Raw genomic sequence first — 23892 nt, 5'->3', positions numbered from 1 at the left:
GGCTGGCCTGGCAGCACCCACGACACCCGGGTGTTCAGGAATTCAGGCCTGTGCCGCCGGCTGGAGGCGGGGACCTACATCCCCCAGCGGGAGATCCTTGTGGGGGACGCCATGATGCCCCTCTGCATCGTCGCAGACGCGGCGTACCCCCTCCGGCCCTGGCTCATGCACCCTTACACAGGCCATCTCTCAGCCAGCCAGGAGCGCTTCAACACACTCCTGAACCATGCGCGTCTGGTGGTTGAGCGCACATTTGGCCACCTCAAAGGACGCTGGAGGTGTCTCCTCACCCGCCTTGATGTGGGCCCCACCAACATCCCCCAGATTGTGGGCGCGTGCAGCACACTCCACAACCTGGTGGAGAGCAAAGGGAGGCATTCTTTCAGGGCTGGGCTGTGGAGGCTGGCAGGGCTGACGTGCAGCCACCCGCTGCCCCCAGTCACCAGGTGGACCCCCAGGGGACCCGGGTCCAGGAGGCCCTGCGGGCCCATTCGACCAGGCTGCGGGGTGAACAATGGCAGGCCCCCCACTGCACCCCTCCATCCTCCACAACACTCCCTGCCCCCACGCCCACACCACAGAGAACCCAAGAGCACACACCCGCCACTTTTCTTGCAAATAAAAATAGACCTGTTGTTCGTGAAACCACAAAACGGTGAATTCTCTTATTATTACTACAAATATATTATATATTATATGATAAACAAACAGTGGAACACAAGGAAGGGGAGAACTATTTACATGGGGGGGCAGGTATCATAAAATAACAGGGGTCTAATACAAACTATATACAACACAAGTAAAAGGGGATATGTACAAATGGGGAGGGGGGGGCCACGTCCTGGGCCCCGCACCCCCTAATGTCCAGCGCTGAGAGTTGGCGGGCGCGACCTTCACCTCGGCCTCAGCCCTGGCCGAGGCTGGCTGGGGGCCGGGCGAACCGGCAGATACAGCCGGCAGGTGTCAGCAGGCCCCAGGTCCCCCTCAGCAGAAGGCCCTTCGGTGACGGACAGCAGTGGGACGGTGGGTGGAGCAGCGGGTGGAGCAGCGAGTGGAGCAGGCAGGGCGGGCAGAGCGGCGGCTGGCGCGGCATGGGGGGGCAGGTAGTCCGCGATGCGCTCAAATGTGCGCATAAAGGCCCCCCATACCTCCTGGCACCAGGCCAGCGCCCGCTCCTGCAGTTGGAGGCGCCGCTCGTCCACCCACAGGCGCTGCTCTGAGACCTCCAGCTGCTGCTGGACGGTCGCCAGCAGCTGGGGGTCTGTTGTCATCCAGTGGTGGTGCTGGGTCCTCCATCGGCCCTGCCCTGGGGCTGGTCGGTGCTCCACCGAGGGGCTGGCCTGCTGGGATGGCCCCGGTGGGCTCTCCGGGACCACTGACACCTCGTCCGCGCTCTCCAGGCCCTCCAATGGTGCAGCTGTGGAACACGGGGGGCGGGGGAAGAAGAGTGGAGACAGCCATTAGTGTGGCCCCCGAGCCGTGGCCCTTGTCCCCCCACCCCTCTGCTGCTGGTTCCCCATCCACGTCCCCGGGAGATGCTGATGCTGATGATGATGGGTGTCCCACCCCCTCCCCCCGGGGGACCGTAGGTTCCGCTCCCCCCACCCCAAGGGATGGGGCATGGCACTGTCCTGCTGGGGGGGTGCAGGGGCTGATGCACACTTCTGAGGGACATGCCACTGCTGTCCTTGGGGCCATGGTCATCTGGGCATGTGGTGGGCCCTGGTCATGTCTGTTGTCCCCGACCCTCAACCCCGGGAGTGTGCACCGGGTGGGTACATACCTGACGGTCTGCTCCCACGGTCGGGGGACACCCTCTGGGCGGACGCCCTGCTGGAGCTCCGGGAAGCCGGGATGATGTGGAGCCCCCCGTCGCTGGAGGAGGATTCCCCCTCCTCCTCCTCCGGTGTCCCGGGGTGGGCTCCTGGGGGGGGGCCCTGGGGTGTGGGGCTTGCCTCCAGGGCGGACTCTGCCTCCGGGGCCTGCTGGGGCTCATCGGCAGAGGTGTCAAGAGTGGCTGGCGGGGAGGAGGTGTGCCGGGGGCCCAGGATTTCCCTGAGCTCCCTGTAAAAGGGGCAAGTGGCGGGGGCAGCCCCAGATCGGCTGGCCGCATCCCAGGCCCGGGCGTAACCCTGCCGCAGCTCCTTGACCTTACTCCTGACATGGTCAGGAGTGCGGACAGGGTGACCCCGGGCAGCCAGGCCCTCGGCCAGCCGAGCGAACGCATCCGCGTTCCACCTCTTGCTCCCCATTACCTGGAGCACCTCCTCCTCGCTCCAGAGCCCCAGCAGGTCCTGGATCTCGGCCTCCGTCCAGGATGGGCCCCGCTGCCTCTTCCAGGGCCGGCTGCCAGGCTGGGAGCCCTGGCTCCCCTTGGGGGGGGTGCCCTGGGAGCACTTGGGGGGTTGGAGGGAGGCCATCACAGGGGGCGTGTCTCTGGGCTGCAGGGAGGCGTGCAGGCTGGCCGCGTGTTACTGCGGACACCTGCACACTCTCTCAGCTTCCTGCACAGGAAGGCAGGGGGCAGGGAGCTTTAAGGGGCCGCTGCACGCGGCTACCATAGAGATCAGGGGCTGGAGAGAGTGTCTCTCAACTCCTCAGCTGATGGCTGCCAAGGCGGACCCTGCTATTTTGATGTTGCGGGACGCTGATTGGCTACACGTGCCCTACTTCGACGTTCAACGTCGAAGTAGGGCGCTATTCCCATCTCCCCATGAGGATAGCGACTTCAACGTCTCGCCGCCTTATGTCGATGTCAACTTCGAAATAGCGCTCACCACATGTAGACGTGGCAGGCGCTATTTTGAAGTTGGCGCGGCTACTTCGAAGTAGCCAGCACGTGTAGACGCGGCTCAGGTCTGCACCCCTATATGGACCTTCCCCATATTCACACTTTAAGCACTGTCCGCTGTTCATTGTCCCCTGAGATTTTGTACCTACAAAGGATTGTGGGAGTTGAATGTATTCAAGCAAGAAAGTGTGGGAGAAAAACAAACAGGTCAAACAAACAGGTCAAACAGGTCAAACAAACAGAAAAACAAACAGGTCAAAAAACAAACAAAAAAAAAAAACAAAACCCTGACACCAAATTCTCATGTGGCCATAGGGAAATCACGTAAACAAAAAGAAATCTCAGCTACAGTAATCACTAACGCTCTTAGCATAATACGTTGTACATTTCAGAATATAGTGCAATAAACAAATATGATGGGCTCAATCCTGCTCTACTGTGGAATGACAGGAGGTATTTGTGCTGTAAATCAGCACAGAAATTGAAGGTGGATTTATTCATAAAAGTGAATTATGTTCCTAAGAGCATGTCATCATCTAGTTCCCTTACCTACAACATGCTGGTGAAAAATATTGATTGGCTTCCTTTAGTATGTGAGTTTTCTCTCTCTTTGCTTGTTTGTATTATAGAGTAAGAAACCTTGAAATAAAAGTAGAGACATTTGTGTCTACTTTAAATAACTTTTTCACTTAAGCTGTCATATAAAGAAGCAGAACTCGAGAACTCTACTTCCAGCACTACTTCTGACTTCTTATGTGATCTTGGACAGGTCACATGCTGCAGTCACCTAGAATAAATTTCCATGGGGAATTCTGCAAACTCTGGCAGTCAGTGCCTGGCAGAATCCTGAAGGTTTTTTCATATCCCTTTTTTTTTACCCTTGCTAAAGTAACTATGGATATTCTCAATATCTAAATATATATCTAAATATCCCTTACCTGAATCCTATTAAGATTTTGGCCTCAATGATACCTAGTGCCAGTAAGTTCCACAGGTTATTTATGCAGTTTTCTAAATAATAATTTCCTATTTTTAACCTTTCCCCAGTTATTGTCTTTCATTCCATTGGCTAGCCCCTTGTTCTTCAGTTCTAAAAAGTAGGACTCACCAATTTACTTCTTTATATCATTTATGAGTTTACTTATTTCTCTCACGTCCCTTCTAATTAATTTCCTTAATAAACTAAGCAGTTCTGCACTTGTCAGTCTCTCCATATTGGAATCCTTAATCTACTCATTTTTATTGCCCGTCTCTGAACGCCTTCTGTTTCTCGGTGTCTGTTGTGAGGTGAGTTGACCAGAAATAAACATAGTGCAGCAGGCGATGGCCTCCCATCTTTTTATCTAGCATCATTCTTGTATTCTCAATATAATGTCCTATCCCCTTCTGCATCCATGCTAACATACTGAGCTTTTTAACCACCACTGAGCTCTGGGCAGAGGTTTTCACTGACCTGCCCACAGTGGTACTTACCTCTCTTCTACCTGAATTGTTACATTTAATTTAGAACCCAACAATGTACATAAGTAGTTCAAAACATTCTTTACAAATGCCTTCCATTGGCATTGGTGTAGCCAGTTTGTTCCCAGGGTACTAAACAGCCCATAGTGGTGAGGTGGGTACAGTTAATCCAGTTAAAGATGTTGCCTCACTTACCTTGTCTCATTATTGAAACTCACTCCAGTGCAGTGAGCCCATAAAAGGTCCAATGTTTTACTAATGTCCCCATTATGGCCCAGCCCAGCTCCCACCAAATCAGAGAAGAGACACATTGATTCCAATGTGAACTGGATCGGGGTTCTGGTGCCTTTGGTACAGAAGGGAAACAAACAGCAAATGTTATTTAAACATATTAACAGAAAATACTCAGACAAGTCTATTTAAACGAGGTGAAATAAAGCTGTCTGTGTTGTTCACTAACTAATTTGTGGTTGCTGCTTTAGGAGTGAATATTCCCCATAGTGTCTGTGCAAAATCCCACACTTATGCTAACAGAACATGACCAGTTTTTAAGTGGAGATTATAGATCACTGGGTACTACTTTTATCCATGGAGCACATAGAGACCATTTTTTCCTCTAAAGTTTGGGGAATAAAGTAGATTTTGCAATGCTGAAGGGCCAGTCCCATATTCCTTGGATAGCAAAGCTTCCACTGAGGCAGTGTGAGCTTCAGGTGTACAAGGAAACTGCAGAACTGAGCTTCTGATGTACAAAAGGGAAGAAAAGTAAATGTGAAAAAACCCAATGGAGATACAGCTGGAATGGTAATGAAGGGAGAATATATAGCTGTAGTAGACTCAGATCAGGTCAGACCCCACTGGTGCATCAGATCCTGTAGGCTGCCTCCAGGCACTGTCCAATATCTGTGTTTCAGAGGAAGAGAAAAACAGAAATCATATTGTACCTAACAATTGGGCGTGGAGGCAAGGGGAATCCTTCTCACACAGAGAGGATGGGGGAAGGAATGAAGAGAGAAATAGGAAACAAAGAAATACAACACAGACACATGCTCAAGAGAAAGAAGCAAAGCCCCTGGCAAATGCAGCCATTTGGGAGGGAAAACAACTCTTCCCAACAGGCAGTGAAAGCTTGTTACAGTCTAAGCCGTCAGTTAGTTGCCCTGGGTTTCCAACATCATCTCCTCCTAGTCAGCCTCTGTGCTCACTGTCAGTGACAGCAAAGACATCACCAATTTGTTCAGTGAGTCTATTGAATAGAGACTAAGGAATTACCATTGTTCGCCAACAGAGGTTTATAATGGTGAAATAAAGCCTTGGTCAGTCAGAAACCAGATTTGGTACATAAGCAGAGGTTACTTTTCTGAATTAAATTCTGTGCCAGGTTTTACAACTGTGTGCTGACAGCTCTTGAGAGGGGCATGCTTTAAAATCTGGTCCTCTAGTTTGATGGATTAAGTGGTCATTGATGACTTGTCTGCTCTGGGAAAAGTATCACATTTGAACTAATGCAATGCAAAGCATTATTTAGCAGTCAGCATAGACAAGGACTGTCACATTTAAAACCCTAGCATCTGGTTAAGACAGCATCTGCTGTCATTCAGGGCTTGTGCATCTTTTACTGTCATTTGATCAGTGGCCTGTATTCAGCCTTCCAGGAGCCACTCTATTGCACTAACAGTACGTAGGGTAAAATGATTAAATTAGTACACAGGAAACCTGTGGGATGCATCACCAGCCCAAGAGTATAAGTGGGTTTGAAAAAGAATTAGACAACTTCATAGATGATAGGTCCATGGGTAGCTATTAGCCAAGGTGGCAAAGGATGAAACCCTGTGCTGTGGATGTCCCTAAACCTCTGACTGCCAGAAGATGGGACCAGACAACAGCCTAACCAATGGATCACCCCGTAGTTCCCTGTTCTGTTCATTCCCTTTGAAGCATCTGTCACTGACCTCTGTCAGATGCCACAGTAGTGGGTTAGATGGACCATTGGTCTGACCCAATATGGCCATTCTTTGAAGAGACTGCAACATCCACTTCCCTTTGTACCCAGTCTGTTCTGCCAGTCAGTGAAGGGGGAGACAGAGAGTGGGAGAGCCATGGAGAGGTTCTTTGGGGATCTTTTTGAGAGGGTTGTAGCCTTCTTTGGAGAGGTAAGTACTGCTTATCATGGAGGGTCTGCGTGTCCTGGGTTTCCTTACTCAGAATATTTAAGATTTCCTGGCACTGTGGGGGCCGCAAGATAGAATGAACCTTTCTCTGTCCCCTCTGTCCCCTTTATGTACCCATGCAGGGACTGAGGGCAATCTTGCTTTTAATACCTCAGTACTTTGCTTTGAGGATATAGGCTCAGTTGTTCAAGCATGCCAGAGCCTTACTTTGCTTAGCTGAATGAGGTGCCCAAAGGTAGAGTTGAGTCATTTTTGCCTCCCCTTGAGTCCTAGATACTAACTGATTCCTCAACGCAAGTTTGAAAAGCCATGAGGCTGCTTTAACTTGAACTATCTTGTAATGGCCCTGGAAGCCATTATGCCTATGAATTGTCAGAGCGCAGCATGTGCCATTTTCGCATATGAAACAGCTCTACAACATGGATGCTGAGTCCTCAAATGCTATGATAAGGCATTTTACTCAGGCACAAAGGGGACAAGGAAATGGATGAGAATCTGTCCCATAAATACCTATATAAAATGTTACATATTTTGTTTATAGTTATTTTGTTCATTATGATTTAATGTTACTGTACTTTGTTATTTTATTTTCTATTTTCTATTTTGTTACCAGCACATTTGATGCAAATTTGGCAAGTTGCCTGTTACATACATTAACCTTGACCCCAAAATGCAATAATCACCACAGCTGACTTGGGGGAAAAAAAAAGAAAAAAAAACCCATCAAAATATCAAGGTCAGTGTTCATAGCCTGAATTTTGAAAACATCATCTTATTGACCAAATCATTTTCTTCTTTTTTCTAATGTTAATCTGAAGAGAGTATACTTAATCTAGACAAATGCTTCAGCCTGTTCCCATAGAAGGAAGTTCAAAAGCCCCTTGAAATTCAATAGAACAGGACCAGATTCTAAACTTTTCCGATCACTTAGCATTTTCACCAATGTATGTTTGAAACTGCTGCATTGGCCATTCTCCTGATGAAACTGTTAACAGTTCTAAATGGCATTTGTTTGTGCACATTGCTCAAATCAAGAACACATTTTGACACCTGTGATTAAGCCTCTGAAGGAAAATAAAGGTGTAAATAATGTAGCCAGCAGTCACTGAACAAAATACTTTTAACCATCATGATTACTTTTTAAGCCCACAATCTTGGAAGAGATATTTGATCAGAGTCCAACGATGAGCAAGCTTTTTATGTCAGGCCCCACTTTTTATCCGCAGGGTCCTCCTAACCTGTTTAATGTAATCCAAAGCTATGGAAATTTTAGTTATGATCATATGAAGAAGAACCTTTCAGCACATGTAAAAAAATAAGGATGTAGAATGTACAACTTTGTTAATTGGTATATAAATGTGAATACACATACATAAAAACAGTAACATATTTCAACGTTTTTAATGAGATATCTAAGCCTGAGGCCCAGCAGCTGATCATAGGATATTCCATGCCTCTCTGATGAGGCCTGCCCCTCACTTGGCGCACATCTGGATTAGACTATAATGCTGGGGCTCCATGTGGGTGCAGCAGCCCAGCTGTGCTCCGTCAATGGCAGGATGAAGGCTTTATTATACAACACAAGAAAATATTATAGCCTTAAAAGAAATGGAATGCAATTTCAAGTCAGGTGAAAATGAGCTTAATAAATAATCATAATAAATACCTAGTGCCTATAAAGTGCTCTTCATCATCAGCTCTGAAAATGCTTCACAGAAGAAGGTTGTATAATTATTCCCATTGCACAGATGGGAAAACTGTGTCTGTAAGAAGCATAGACATAGCCTAAGTCAGGGCTATAATGAGCATATGCAAGTGGTTTCCGCTTTTGAGTTAGTTTCTCTGGTCCTGATTTAGTTTTTCCTGCTGACAGAAGTACACATCCTTTATCTTGCCTAGGCACACTAGCTGATTTTTCCCTTGTTCATGATTTAAAGTACCTGCCTGGTTGATATGAGGAAAGCTTTATCTCTCATCCTATTTAGGAGGTGGGTACATTGCCTACTTCAATGGCTAATGATATTCTAAATGATCAATGTAAGACGGCACCATTCTGGCAGCAAAAAGGTACCAAGATCATGTTATAGCTGACATAAGTGAGATTTTTAAAAATAATTACATCAATAATGTTGATTGAGAGGTGAGAAAGACTCTAAATCCTGAGAAAACAGCTCATGGTGGCTGTTCAGGGGCACCCAAAGGCTATGACCGGACTAGGGGGGTTTTGTCGACAAAACCGCCATTTTGTTAACAAAACCCACAGAGCATCCAGATTCCCCAGGGCACTCTTGTCAACGGTAAGTCGACAGAACACAATACTTTTTGTAAACAGCTGTAACCTGCTCACCACAAGGAATAACGTCTCTGTCAACAGAGATCTATCAACAAAAAGCTGGTCTGGATGTTCCGGGGCCCCTTCTGTCAACAGAAAGGGCTTTCAGGACATGAGGCAGCCCGGTCTGCTGTGTTTCTGATTGAGCATTTTGCCAGAAGAGCAGACAGGCTGGCTGGCTGCTGGCTGTCAAAAGAGCAGACAGCTCTTTTGATCCAATTTCAAGGTGTACCCATGATCTGTCAACAGAACTTTTGCTGGAAGATGTCTTTGGACAAAAACTTCTGCCAACAAATCCCTCTAGTCTAGACATAGCCAAAAGGAAGGTGCGCTAACAAGGCCACCTCTGCCCAGGACCAGGGACAAAAATAAAAAAATAAATAAAAATAAAAAAATCTATCCATCGATTTCAATGGACTTATGGAGCAAGGTGCTACTTAACCTGATGGGGTGGGTCAGAATTTGGCCATTATATGGAGTTGTGTGCAAAGAGCACGAGTGTGATCAAGCCTCTGTTTTTGTAGCACCTGTACGTACTCTTGAGGTCCCCATCCAAAATATAGGCTCTGCCTCCCTTCCCCAAAATCAGCAGCACCTTACTACTTGAGTTGGGTACTGCGAGTAAGGGTGGCAAAAATCTGTTTCTTGGGGCCTGATCGAGGCTCATTTAACTCAATTGATTTAGTGCACAGAGGGATCAAAGAACATTTTTGCATTACGGTTGAGATAATCCATCATCTCTGCCGCTAATCTCAGATCTGCCTGATGGCTCTGAAAAGAGGATATAAGCACTAGGCTCCCAGCAGATAACTACAGAACCTTAACAAATATGAATGCTACCCCAAATTGATGATGGAGAGAGTTGTGGCATCAGGACATTGAAGAGGGAGGTAATGAAGGGTTGATAGTAGGCTCTTTAGAAATGACATAGTATCAATAAGTACGTAATAATATAAAGAATGCACAGTTAGGCTGTGGCTACACTAGCCCCTGCCTTTCGAAGGGCATGCTAGTGAGCCATTTCTGCAGATGCTAATAAGGCACTGCCATGAATATGCAGCACCTCAGTACATAATGGTGGCCACTCGCTTTTCAAAAGTGCTGCTTTCGGAACACATGCTGCTTATGTAGACATGGGTTTTTTGAAAGGACCCCCCAGATTTCAAAAGCCCTTTCGTCCTACAACCAAATGGGAAGAAGGGGCTTTCGAAGTCGTGGGGTCCTTTCAAAAGGCCCCTGTCTGCACGAGCAGCGTGTGTTCCAAAAGGCTAGTGTAGCCATGGCCTTCATGTTATGTTCTACAAAAATATTTTCACTCATATAAATAATGCAACAAGTATTGCAACATTTATACTATAGGCCTGATATTCAAAAGATGCTTAATCTTTTTTAAGTAACAGCTTGTTACATTCTATAGAAGAATACACTGCTAAATACGATGGTGAGTGAGTACATAGTTATGTACATAAGCAGGTATTTTATAATGATGCTGTCCACTTTGCTGCCTGATAGGAAGGTGGCTTTTCAGCATACAGATAAATCACTTGCATTTTTTCTCAAAATACCACTGACATTTTAAAGCATTTTTGCTTTATTTGAGTGGGCAATGAGCATTATTTGCTGACTGTTAAATAAATTACTGTTTCATTGTGCTCTTGTTTTTACTTGCTGCCCTGAGACCACAGAGTTTGAATTAGGAGATTGTTACTTGGAGAGTAAATCCCTTACTTTTGTTTAGATGCAAGCAGCAAACATGATCCATAGAATAGGATATCTTACAAGCCTTAGACCCAGACCTTAGTTGTTTGCATGTGCAATGATGGTAGTCAGCAGGTGCTTTATTTCTTACCTATACATGCTTATTGGGTGCTGTTAGTCTGTTTGGCTTTGGTTTTGTTTGATATAGGCTGTGACCCTTCTGTGTGGGTAGGGCTAGCTTAGTGGTTTGTGTATTAGCCTGCTAAACGCAGGGTTGTGAGCCCTATCCCTGAGGGGGCTATTTAGGGTTCAGAGACAAATAGATTTGAAAAAAGGATGGTGCTTGTTCTTCCCAAAAGGGCAGCAGATGAGACACAATGACCTCCTGAGGTCCTATCCAGCTCTATGAGATGTATATGTCCATATATTGCTAAGCTTTCAAGCAAGAGAATAGCTCAGTGGCCTGCACATTTACCTACTAAACCTTGGCTTGTGAGTTCAATCCTCAAGTTAGGGCATTTAGGGCTTTAGAGCCCTTCAGGCAAGATCTGGCTAGCCCTAGGGGGGTTTGTACAGTTTAACTGAACTTCTCAGTGCATTTCTGTCAGAGCCACCCATGGTGTCAGTTGGGGGGTTGGTCAGGGAAGCTGTTGAGAAGGAAATAACTTGACTAGTCTTACTCAGATATTGGATAGGGTTGGGATTTGGCAGTTTCTCCCTAAAACTCATTGCTTTTTCCTCTAGTACAATTGAAAATGACTTACCTTTTCCTGACAAGCTTACATGGGAATACCTGAGAAAAGAGCATTAAACTAGCTCTCAGGCAGAAAGACTGGGAAACTGTCTATCACTTTAAGCACACAGTATGCATACAGTAGAACTGCTGGTGACAAGTGGCTAGATAATTTATTTAAAAAAAGCTTTTGAAATTGAAATTTATTGAAAGCTTGATTCTTCGCTACCATAAATGTTTACTATCGTCATTTTATTTGTTCTGACTACTAATCTTTATAATTATTTATAATGAAATGTCATTATTCATTAGTAACAAATTAAACCTTTCAATAGAGAGTAGATTTATTTTGTCTCTTCTGCAATTCTGACTCTACCAAATATGTTGAAATAAAGGTCAGATGATGACTTGTGTGTGCCTTCCTAATGAGATAATGCGACCCAGGGCTTTCCGAAAAGAAAGGCCTATGCTAATAGGAAAGCCAATGCTGACCAGGCCTGAAGGTGCTGACCTTTGCTTCCCTGTGCCCTGGAGTGGGGGGCGGAGGAGGGGAAATCTGGCAGTGCATGGATCAAATGACCTCTGAGATGCTACAATAGGGCCTGAGCACAGCCAAGTGTTCCCACGTCTATCTTTCTCAATACACAGCTCACCTTTGCCCAGTGAATGAGGGACATTGCCACTGAGGGCAATGCTACTTTACTGGGTTTGGGGGGTGTGCTTGTTCTTTTTTACACACATGCACACACACACAGAGGAAATTCTGTGCAGCCGTTGTAAATATATCATTGCAGGCTGTGCTCCATTAAGCTATTTACACTGAGGTAACAAGCAACCTGTTTTGTATCTAACCTGATCTGCCTTCTTCTAATCAGTTTTGTGTGTGTGTTGCAATGCAGACTGTTTTTTAAGTTCGGTTTTAGAGGGAAAAGGAAATTAAAAGGTATCTAAAATGTATTTTGCATGTATATATATGAGAGAGAGATAGGAACTGCACCATATTTATTTAGTTTTGCTAAAGGAAAGAAAGTTTGCAATACAGTAGGTTGGGACTGGGATCAGAGTTGCCCCTAACTTTTTCCATCCATGGGTGGAATTAATTTGGTTATGTTCCCCAAAGCATGTGCACATGTGCACCGGTAATAGAAAGGCAGGTGCCCACAGTGGCTGTTTTGCTAATCAGCTGGGCCACTCCTGAATCTCTCCTGGGCACTCAGCTTACAGGGAACACTCACTGAGACCCTCCTAAAAATAGTGTTACAGTGGGCAATGATCCCATCTCTCTTCCTCCCCACCCTGGAAATCACCAGACCTAATTACTTTCATAATGAGATGCTGCTCACAAAATTAGCAGTTTTCAGCCTTATGTTCTTCTGGCACCAGGGCAGGGGATGGAACACAAAGTTGCCAAGGGTCCAGGCGAGGAGAGGACAGCTTGGGGACTCTAGTTAACTTCTAACCCAAACCTAATGGCCAGGAACTGCTGCTTTTCTACAATATCTGCAGCTTCCAGCTGCATCCCTGAATAAGTAAATTCAAGCAGCCCAGGCCTTTGCTGCTTTGGGTGAAGTGGTTTCTTCTGAGACATGTACTGCTTTCATAAAATCTGCCTTTTGGGGAGAGGGGCTCACGGAGCTAAAACATTCTGCCCTACACAAGCTGGGGTGGGCAACCTGCTGTGCATTGTTAGCCTTGTGTTTATTTCAGGTGGGGAGCTGGAACTCCTACGCACGCTGGGAGCTGGGCTGATCTGTTACCGCTCTTGTCTCTCGAACTAATCTTCCAGGGTGGCAGATCCCCCACTTCGGGATTTGCTCCTGGGGAAGATGCCCCCCCCCCACCGAAGCGTGTCCCAAGCGGGCGGCCGTGTCATTGGAGTCCAGGGCATAGGGAGCCCAGGAGCGGCTCCCAAGGTTGCCAACGCTCCCCCTTTGCACGGCTCTGGGGCAAGACCTCCCGTTCCACTTTCTCGGAGCTACGTCCGCAGTAAGTTGCCGCCTCTGCACGCCTGGGAAAGGGTCTCTTGGGCACACCCCCCTGCAGGGGGCTCTCGCTCTCTCTTGCTTGCAGCCCAGCCTGGCGTCGTCCCTCCGACCTGACCCCCTCTCCAGGTGCCTTAAAACCACAGCTACTGGAAATCCAAGCCGCTGCGTCAGGCTCGTTGCAAACCACGGTGCAGGGGCAAAAAAGGGCAGAGAAATTAATAAACCCGGGTTGATTTCCCCCTCCCCCATTTAATGTTTTCCACGACCCCCCCCCCCGCCTTCTTCGACAAGATCACTTGGGTAGGTGGGAAACCATCGAATCTTTCAAAAGCTGCTGCGTGGATCCGCCAGCATAACCCTCCCCGGGGTTTTAAATTGTATTTCAACCCGAGATCTTGTATGTGCCACAGGAATAAGTTAAATTGCTTCTACACCTCTCTGCAGCATTTTTATGCGTCATGGGTAATAGCTCCATAATAGCACATACACACACACACACCCCATACGTACACTTGCCGATTTAATTATAGCTGCAATAAATATTTAATCAACTCGGTCATTAATTAGCAATTAACATTTAACTGCCGTTGAAAGGCTGCTCCTGTGGTTTTTCGAAGGCGGCTGATAAAGAGGGCTTCCCGGGTAAACGGCTGCACTTTTGTGACTGTTTGAAAGTCGGTGAAAAGGTCTTTTAAACGCGGGGTCCCTTTTCAAAGTTTTGTACCCCTATATCAAAGGCGAGCTGCGCTAACCAGCCTTCTTCGCTCGCTGGCTGACGCTACAGCGTTGTGGGAGTCCGAAGAGGATACTTATAATGCAGCTAAAGAACAAACCCTGTTGGTGTAAATGCGCTCAGGTGTGAAGGTTTTACAGCGAAATCTTCCGATTTAAAGGTAGATAGGGACCTAGAGAAAATGTTAGCACAAGCTGCGAACTTAGAAAATGTTGGCAAAAGGAGCGTTGATAGATATAAAAGTTAGCAAAATGTTAACGTTTAAAATAGAAACGTTTTAGACCCAGTTGTAATGTTTAACATCAGCTATAAAACAAAATCAAAAGTTCCACTTTTCCAGCAATGAGCAATCGGGGGAAATTGTCCAACTAGAAGTCATTTGTTGATATTGTAAACATTCATATTAAACACTGTTCAGCACTTTCCTGTTACACTGCTGTGGGGGTGGGCCCCCTGAATTTGCACGGGTGGAAAAAAGAAAAATCTGTGTGCTTCCACAGCAAACGAAACGTTTAAGGAGGCAATAAATTAAGGCCAGCTTAGAAACATTTCCGCTTTCAGAGAGTTAAATGTGTCTTTTTTACAATCAACTGCAACTTTTGCCTTTCTTTAGAGACGACAACAAAAAAGATTTCACGCATAACTTGGCCTGAACAAAGAGACCTCACGCCAGTTTTTTTCTGTTATAAACTGACAATGGGGCTGGAGGGCAGGACCTAATTTTATACACACTTGGGGAGCTAGTTCTGAAAACTAGCTGGAGCTTTACAAAAGGCTATAAAGTCCGTATGTACAGTTAAGCGGCGGACGCGCTTTGAGATCTGCAGGGAAAAAAGCGCAGTATAAGAGCGAGATGTGTATTCTTGTATGTAAAATATATATAAATGGACTACGTTAAACTGGAAAATAGAATAAAATCTCTCTCGCTAAATAAATGTTACGTAAAATATATCTAGCCACATGCAAGGTGTATCTTGATATAAAGTATATTTTAGTTATACCTGGACGTCTGTTTTTCTGTACAGCTATTAACATAGACGTGTACCTATATATGTAAAATGACAAAAGTTGTCAAACTATTGACTTTTTTTAAAATTAGACGACTGACAGTGTCTCCCTCCAACGCACAAGGATACTCCTTACCCACAAAAAGAGGGTGCTTTTTAAATCGCTTTGAATTCAATCCACGGTGTGTAATGCAAGGAAGGGGGAGAAACCTCAGAGCGGCAGCTTGCGGATGCATAAACCGACCGCCGAGCAATTCACAACCTTTTCTCTTCTCCTCTAATAATGTTCTAAGCTGGCTTAAGGCGGGGGGTGGGGGGGAGGTTTCTTTCCTTTTCTTTTTCCTGTTAGGAATTTTCCTCCCTGCTCTTCTCAGCGCTCGAAAGAAGCTGAACTTTCTTGGGTCTTGTCAAAGAGAATGTCCAGTTCTGCGTGATCCCCCCAGCCCCCCCAAAGCGGCTGCAACCTTAAACCCCCACCAAGGGGGGTAGCTGGGCCCTCGAGGCGCTGCACAAGACGCACCGGGGCAGCTTTTCTCGAAGTTGGCGTCTCGGCTGCGCTCCTGCTGACGATGGAGCAGGCGGGCTGCCGGCGAGAAGAGCGGGAGGCAGGGGATCTCTAGCCGCCGCGCCCGCGGTGCCAGCCGAGAGGCGAGCAGGTCCCCGGCCCCCTGCACCCCGCTCCCTTGAGCCCTGCTGCCGGGCCGGCTTTTAGGGGTCCCGCTGGGGCAGCTCCGCCAGTCGCCCCCGTTCTAAGCCTGCGCGCCGCGTGTTGACTTGGTGCCTGGTTCGTCTGGGGTTGTTTGCTCCTTTTCCTCCTCCTTTCCCGTGCCCCCTCCGCGCCGCGCTCCGGCTCTCCAAGGGGGGGCGAGGAAAGTCCCCAGACCTGCGCCAAGGCCGGAGCTGGGTGGCAGAGCCCCGGCTGCTGCGCCCTGGTTACTTTCAGCTCCTGCCTGGCGCTCAGAGAGCGGCCGCCTACCTGCCCGCCTTGAATGTACACTCCAGCCCCGACGCGGCGCCTCCGGGCGCAGGCAGAGCATCACCAGCCCGCCTGGCATAAACCTGGGCCCGCCGGGTAACCGGGGAGGCGATTCGCCGCGCTCCAGCCCTTCCTCGCCCCCCAACAGCCCCCCAGCACACGGTTCTTGTGGGTCACCTACGCGAGTGTTGTCTCCGGGCTGATGGCCTGGTTTTTCCACTCGAGCCCTTTCTGTGTTCCTCTCCCACCTGGGGAAGGGTTGGATGCAACCAGGCGGCGGAAGATACATAGGTCTACTTTGGGTAGATGCATACGGCCCGGTGCATATGCGTGGCAATATACACGCCCTTCAGCATAGTCCTCTTAACGGAGCGGTTAGAACTCAGCTCGTCGCTTTGTGAGTGTCATTTGATGTAATGACTCTTTCGCCTCTCCTGAAAATTCCCCTGCAATACTGAAATTGCATCTCTGGTCAGCTTCACACAAACGCCTGAGGCCTTTCTGCAAAGCCATTCTCATTCCCGGGCCAGGGAAATTGTTCCCGCTCCTTTAAAACGCAACACCACAACTCTCCGCCGAGCAGGAGGAGAAAGGAAGACGATTGACTTACCCCTGAATGGATGATTACGCTGGGCAAAGGGAACTTTTTGGAAGATGTTTGTTTGGTAGCTGTACAGAACAGATGCCATTCACAGCCGAAGCCGATTGCCAGTAACGCTATAGATTAGCATGGGGTCTGCAGCACACAGATTCTGATCAATACCCCTGCGCTCACATGCCAGATGGTTTGGGTAAGGACAAAAATAAAGTCGTTCGAATCAACTTACTATTATTGTATCTTTTTTTTTTTTTTTGTCCTTCTCTAATAAACCGAGTTGGAGAATCAGCGTGTTTCTGGTCTTTCAACAGGCAGAATTTTTTTAGGCATTTCTGAATATTCTGAAAATGGCTAGTTGTGTCTCTAACATAGATGTTGTCCATATGAACAATCCGTGGGGGAAGTGAAGACGGATCTAGATGTGCGAGCTGGGAGATTTGTTTATTTCTGTATATATTCATATAATATATATAATTTATTTTACTTTAATCGTGTATATTTGCCAAGTTTTAGTTTCTGGTATATTTAATCTAGTTGAAAGTATTTCTATCTCATTAATTTCTCTACGGTCTTGATTTAAGATTTTTTTTTAAAAATTGTGTGATGGTCACTGGCGTTCACGATGTTATGCAGGGTGATTTCACTCACCAAAGTGTGTAATATTTGAAGTGGAATAGCACAATTAACTTTTCATAAGATTTTACATGATAGTTTGGCCCAGTATGTGAAAGAAGGAGTTGTTCTGAGCATATATCACAGGTTCTGTATTCTTTGGCAGTAGACTGAAAAAACATAGGGGCGAGGAGGACAACTCAGAGGAATCAGAAGAGGAAAACGTGGACTTTTCATTTCCTGCAAAGTGCAGTTTTCGAAGCTTTCCTCGTGGCCTTTTGGAGCTGTGGTTTTCACCTCAAGCTGCCATTTTAAAAACCCACGAAAGAAGCGAACCGTTTCAAATGTTCTGCATTGCTTTCAGAATTGCCACTGCGTAAAGGAACCGAAGTGGGAGCAATCCAATTCAATGTTTTACTAAGAGGGGCGGAGAGACGTCATTTAAAATGAGGACCTTCGCCTGGGGTTCATTCCGACTGTGTATCTCTCGTGTAAATGTTTGCTCAGGGTAAACCTCAAAATGTCCCGTTTCCATTAGAAACTAAACGTGAAACCTGTCCAAATCCCACACAAAGAAAGCAGGAGGAGTGCGCGATTTCACAGAGAAACCCAGTATCGATCCAGGGCTCGGAGCCTGCAACAACTCACCTTTAAACTCCAGCGCACGTGATCATTCCTCAGCCCCAGAAATGCAGCTCACACGGTTGCGGGGGGGCAGAAAATAGGTTTAGTTGATAGACTTGCACCCCCTGTAAGAGCCACCCCAAAACCACTTCCAGAAAAGGAAGAGAAATAATATGTTAATGTGCTGGGATCAGCAGAGCTGCTTGTTTTGAGCAAGTGTGAAGTTAGCGCGTTTAGACCTTTGTGTATGAGGCACAGATGACAGAAAGCATTAAAAGCAGCTGCTCTGCAGAATGGCTTTTTAAAACCGTCATGGGCTGCTTCAGGAGGTGTCCGTGCTACCTCAGCGTCCGTGGTGACCTCAGCCAACTAGGGACTGAGAGAGCTTGCAACAGCGTGAGCTTTGGTGGTGAATTATAAAGGTCTGGCGGCCAAGGCGATCCGCTCTTATCAACACAGAGACTACAGCAGTTCACTAAATAGATCTGATGTGCAAGAGGGAGGAACTCGTCTAAGATGAGTCTATAACATCACGGTATATCCATGGGAGGGGCTGTGTTCTCCCTGTGTGGAGAGCAGGAGAAAGGAAAAGGTCAAGGGGGAGTCAGAAGGGTTCTCCAAACGATTCAAACCTTTTCCAAGCCACGATGACCCATACAGTATTTTGGGCACTTTTTTTTTTCTTCTTCTTATCAAGTTCTCTCTAACAGCTGGAAGTGCTTGGAAGGGGCTGTCCTGAGCAGCCCCCCTGCTCTTCTTTTGACAGCAGATCAAAAGAAAATAGGTCACGCTTTTCAAACTTATGTCCACCCTGCCCTTAATTACTGTCTCTTTAAACAAAGGCAACATCTGCGCAACCTCAGCCTGCTCCAGCCTCCCGACTAACCCAGGGACAGCAAGCTGCTCCGCAAGAATCTGTTACTTTGGAGGGCAGGCAGGGGCTGCGGGCTGCAACGCCCGTTCTCGGTGTGGTTGTCTTCACGGCTTGCAGAGGACACGGAGTGAAGGACTAGATCAGTAGAGGGGCTTCTGAAGAGCGTAGGCGCCCCGGGCAGCCGGGCCCCGGCCATGCCTCCAGCAGCCGCTGCTGCGTTTCCGAAGGGAATTGGGACTGGCGGGTGGAGGTGGGGGGGCGGTGCGTTCCGGAACGCAGAGGTTTCCCAGCCCGCTGGCAGCGCGCGCGCTGCGCGGCGCCTGGGCTTTTCCCGGGGAGGCGAGAGCGGCGCCCAGCTTTTTAAAAAGCCAAGTGAGGCCGGAGCCGGCGGCTGGGCGGCGCTGCGGGAGCGCGGGGGGCGCTGCACGACTCGGTCGCTCCGAGCCATGAGAGGGTTTTTTCTGGGGGAGGGGGTGTTTTTCCGGCGCCCTTCACCTGAGGTGGAAATCGGACTCGCGGCAGTGCGGAGGGGGCTGCGGGGCCCGGGCGAGGCGGAATCCCGCGGGTCCGGGCTGGGGGAGCGCGCGTGAGGCTCGGCCTGACTGCCGCGCAGCCTCGCACCCCCCGGGGGATGTTGGCGGGCGCGGGGCGAACGCAACCCGCCCGGACTCGTGCCGGGGTTAAAGCCCGACCCCCGCTTGGCCGGTGGAGGGAGGGCTCGCAGCGTGGTGTTCCCGCCCCCCCCCCCCCCCCAACCCCAAGCCGGGCGGGGGCTCCAGCAGCAAGCGGCGCGTTCCTGAGCGGGGCCGGTATTAAGAGCAAATTCGGCGCCCAGCCTGGGGGGCAGGGGAGGCCCAGCTCCAGCCGGGGCCCGCCCAAGGGGGACGCTGCATCTTTAAACCCGCTCGCTCTCCTTGACGTTTGATTCCAAGGGGAGGGGGGCGGGCAGGAGCATTGAAACCTCAGTCAAGCTTGAAGCCTCCAGTCCCACCCTTCCCCTTTCCTATTGGCAGGCTCTCCCCGGCGCGGCCAAGCCTTCGGCGCCGCGCGTCAGACACTGGCTGGGCCGCCTGTCAGTCCAGGTCTAAGCCCCGCCCACTTTAGCTGGGCTAGGCTGCGCGAGCAGCTAACCCACTCTGGACAGCTCCAGCTACCCAAACAGAAGACGTAAGAGGAGGAAAGGGCTAGGACATGGCGAGGGAACGGCGCTGGCCCGGCTGAGCGAGACTGGTGATCCCCCCCCCCTCCACACACACACGCACGCACACACACACACACGCGCGCACCCTCTCCCTCCCGCGCGCGCACGCACTCACACACACACACACACACACACACACAACTGAGAGGCCTTATCTTTACCCCCCCCCCACCCCAGCCGCGAGCATCCCGCCAGCCCCGCACCCCCATGGACTGAATGAAGACTGCCTACACCGCCTATCGATGCCTCACCAAAGAGCTGGATGCCTGCGCCATGAACCCGGAGATGACAATGGACAGCCTGGGCAGCTTGCACGGGGCAGCCGGCCATGAGCAGGATCTGCTGGGCAGCCCCAGCCCGCACCACCCCAGCCGCAGCGCCGGATCGCTACGGGTCCATCCTCCTCCTTCGCACCAGGACTTGGCCTCTGCCTCTTCTCGCTCGGCCATGGTGTCCAGCATGGCTTCCCTGCTCGACGGGGCAGGGGACTACCGCCCGGAGCTGTCCATCCCCCTCCACCATGCCATGAGCATGCCCTGTGACTCCTCGCCCCCGGGCATGGGCATGAGCAGCACCTACACGACTCTGACTCCACTCCAGCCCCTGCCGCCCATCTCCACCGTCTCCGACAAGTTCCACCACCCGCACCACCACCCCCATGCCCACCACCACCACCACCACCACCACCAGCGCCTCTCCGGCAATGTCAGCGGGAGCTTCACCCTCATGAGGGACGAGAGGGGCCTGCCGGCCATGAACAACCTCTACAGCCCCTACAAGGAGATGTCCGGCATGGGGCAGAGCCTCTCCCCCTTGGCTGGCACCCCCCTGGGCAACGGATTGGGGTCCATCCACAACACCCAGCAGAGCCTCCATAACTACGGACCCCCCAGCCACGACAAGATGCTCAGCCCCAACTTTGATGCCCACACTGCCATGCTGGCCAGGGGTGAGCAGCACCTCTCCCGGGGGCTGGCTACCCCCCCTGCGGCCATGATGTCCCACTTAAACGGTCTGCACCACCCTGGGCACCCTGGCCACGCTCAGTCTCACGGGCCCGTGTTGGCTTCCAGCCGGGAAAGGCCGCCCTCCTCCTCTGGATCTCAAGTGAACAACTCCGGGCAGTTAGAAGAGATCAACACCAAAGAAGTGGCACAAAGGATCACTGCAGAGCTGAAGCGCTATAGCATCCCCCAGGCGATCTTTGCCCAGAGGGTGCTGTGCCGTTCTCAGGGGACCCTTTCAGACCTGCTAAGGAACCCTAAACCTTGGAGTAAGCTGAAATCTGGCAGGGAGACCTTCAGGAGAATGTGGAAGTGGCTGCAGGAACCCGAGTTCCAGAGGATGTCAGCCTTAAGGCTTGCAGGTAAGTTCTGGCACCTAATATACCATCTATGTACGCAAAGTGTCCCACCGAAAGAGCCACTGAAAACTGCATTGTGATGCTACCGGGTCTGGCTCTAAGCAGAGCCGAGCGCTTGGTTGTGTGGAAGAGTCTGTGTTTCTAAAGGACCTTCATGGTGCATGTATTGCCCTTGTCGTGACTAAACGCCCCCCTTTCTGTTCTTAATTTGACGACTTCGAGGTACTGGGGGCTGCCAGACGGGCTTGTCTGACGCTAAGCGGACAATGGTTTGGCAGGTCTGTCTCTCTCTTTGCTCTGTCATTCTTACCCGTGACCTGGGCGAGAATAGTGGCGAGCTTTTGACATAGCCTATTGGCAGATCCTTAATGCACCCAGCAAAGAGCGCTCCAGCTTTGACCCACAAGGAAGGTGTATCGTACCCCTGGTTATAGGACAGAGGCAATTTGGTTTATTTCTCTTCCTTGGCCCCAAAGAGAAGTCCCGAAGTGTTGTCTGGTGCCTGTTGTCAGTTTTAGGAGAGGAGAAAGCGTCTGAGCCCGGAAAATCTGTTACAAAGCCTGGCGCGTTTTGTGGCAGGCGGTTTTCCACCAGCTGTTCTCCGGGCTTTCCGTTTGATCTTGCCCCATAGCCCCAGCGCCTTTCCTTTCTCGTAGCTGTAGTTGTCGCATCAAAGCCTGTAGGAGACAAATCACAACCCGCGCGTGGGTTTTTTTTTTTCTTTGCTCTGCCAACGTTGTGTGAATCGTTTCAAGGCTCCTGGATTCCTTGGTGGAAGAACGCGCCTTAGGTGCGTGCTCAGTTTACCTGCCGAGCAATTCAGCTCTAGATGATGCATGGCAAAGTCTGAGGCTGCAATATCTCTTTGCATACACGAGCGCGGAGGCTGTTCGGATCTGAAGCCGAGGGAGAAAACAATCCCATTTGCTATATTGTTCTAATGGGAGGTGAGCTGTTTTGTGCTCCCTCTGCTGTAATCAAAGGGAAGTGCAACCATCTATTGTTCTAAACTGACCAGAAATCGTCCATTGAGATTGCTGTTTGAAAGGAGTGAGGGATAACAACACAGACGGTTGTAAAATAAATCCCCATCTGGAAAAGTGCGCGTGGGATTAGGCAGAGCTGTCTCTTCCCTTCGTTTAGTGTACGGGGCAGGCGGGAACCAAGAGAGTGTTTTGGCTGCAAAAATAGTGTCGCTAAGCTTTGGAAAAACCTGTATTCGTAGGGAGCGCGCGGAGCGAAAGCCACTTCTCCGCCCGAGAGTGAGGAGAAAGTGTTTGTCCAGATAAACATCTGCAACTCTTTCAGCATTGCTTTGGTTCTGCCGCTGGAAAGCCAGGCACATAGGCAAGAATTAACATAGGTGCCTTTATGGGGCTTTGCTTCACTGAACCATCCCCTTTGAGCGTAACACCCCAGAGACTGACCATCTGGTTTTGACACCGACCGGTTTCCCGCAAACTTGTCACATACATGGACTAGTTCGTGGCTCCTTTTTAGCCTGTGACGGGAGCATGTTTACAAATGCGGGCTGGAAGGAATTTCTGCTCTGACAACAGCCTCGTTTACCTGTGGTTGGACTGATTCCAATCGGTAGCAATTAATCGTTTGGTATTATTGATTAGCAGAGAGTAAATAACCTTTCGGAAAGATTGCTTTTCGCTTCCCAAACCACCCTCCCTTCCTTCGGCCTCCGAGGGGCTTCTTGTCAAATCCCGAGTTCGTTTATTTCTCGCGCTTCCGCGGCGATTTCTCGCTAATTATAATTATTGATTCATATTAATTGTCAGGGCGACGCTCCGCCTCGTGGAAAGAAGCGCAGACTGTAGGGGAGCTGCGTGCGTAGTTGCTGTTGTGAAGAATGAAACCTGGTGTGTGATTTGAAACCCTTTGTTTGTTTGTGTGTGTGTGTGTGTGTGTGCGCGCGCAGGTGGCGCACTTGGTAACAATGCAGTTTTGGAAATACCGTGCAGGGAAAGGCAAGTTCCACTCCCTTCCTTTCTTCTCCTTCCGTCTGGGGACAATTCATGCGAGTGAAGAGAATAGAGCTCTTTGGCCTTTCTCAGTGGCTAGGGGGACTCTGGCGGTGGGCTCTTTGGCGGGAGTGAAGCTGATAACTGCAACCTTTGTGTGAACGAAGATCCCCCCCCCAGTGCAATGGACAAGCGAGAAGTCGAGGCTCATATTCTGATCCATTTAGCGGAGGGGGTTGGGATTGCCCAGCGTTGCTAACACTGCAGGAGGAGGGATGTTGGTTCCCTTGCAGGCCTGGATAAAGGCAAAACGCTTACAAAATAGATTGCTCCTGCCAGCCGTTTAAACAGCTGCCCACAGATATTCGGGCTGTGTCTGGTATGGAAAGTAAGGCGAGGTTTTGCCATTTGTGGGGTGATTCGCTTAGCAACAACAAGTGTGTTACGGGCTTATGGTGGGTCGTGGGAGGCTATTTGTGGTCAATCGCTCGCTCGCCTGGTGTAAAACATGCCCTCGCGCGGACTGGGGCAGGTCGGGGTTCTGCGCTGGGTGTGCAGGGCAGAAGCTCCCTCCCCATAAATTCGCGATAGACGTCTCTGCCCTCCCCCGGCCTGCTTAGGCCAAGCTCACTTTGCTGGGGGCTTGAGGGACGCAACCCCGGAGTCTCCGTCTTGGGATCCAGCTGAGGGGCTTGGAGGTTTGCAGGGGGAGGGAGGCGGCCCAGAGGTAGGTTACTTTGCACAGCAGTGCTGTGGCCTT

At 49.6% G+C, this 23892-nt stretch overlaps 1 protein-coding gene across 1 annotated transcript in view; it reads left to right on the top strand.

Moving 5' to 3' along the window:
* The first annotated feature begins 20012 nt into the window (after positions 1–20012).
* ONECUT2 (one cut homeobox 2) overlaps positions 20013–23892 on the top strand; it is a 52832-nt gene continuing 48952 nt past the window's right edge. The window contains exon 1 of the mRNA XM_074994334.1: positions 20013–21162. Within this exon, the coding sequence (XP_074850435.1) occupies positions 20013–21162 (1150 nt within the window). The remainder of the gene's footprint in view (positions 21163–23892) is intronic.

The sequence above is a fragment of the Carettochelys insculpta genome, chromosome 5 (genome assembly GCF_033958435.1).
Source record: "Carettochelys insculpta isolate YL-2023 chromosome 5, ASM3395843v1, whole genome shotgun sequence".
Lineage (NCBI taxonomy): Eukaryota > Metazoa > Chordata > Testudines > Carettochelyidae > Carettochelys > Carettochelys insculpta.
This window is presented reverse-complemented; position numbering and strand designations above follow the sequence as displayed.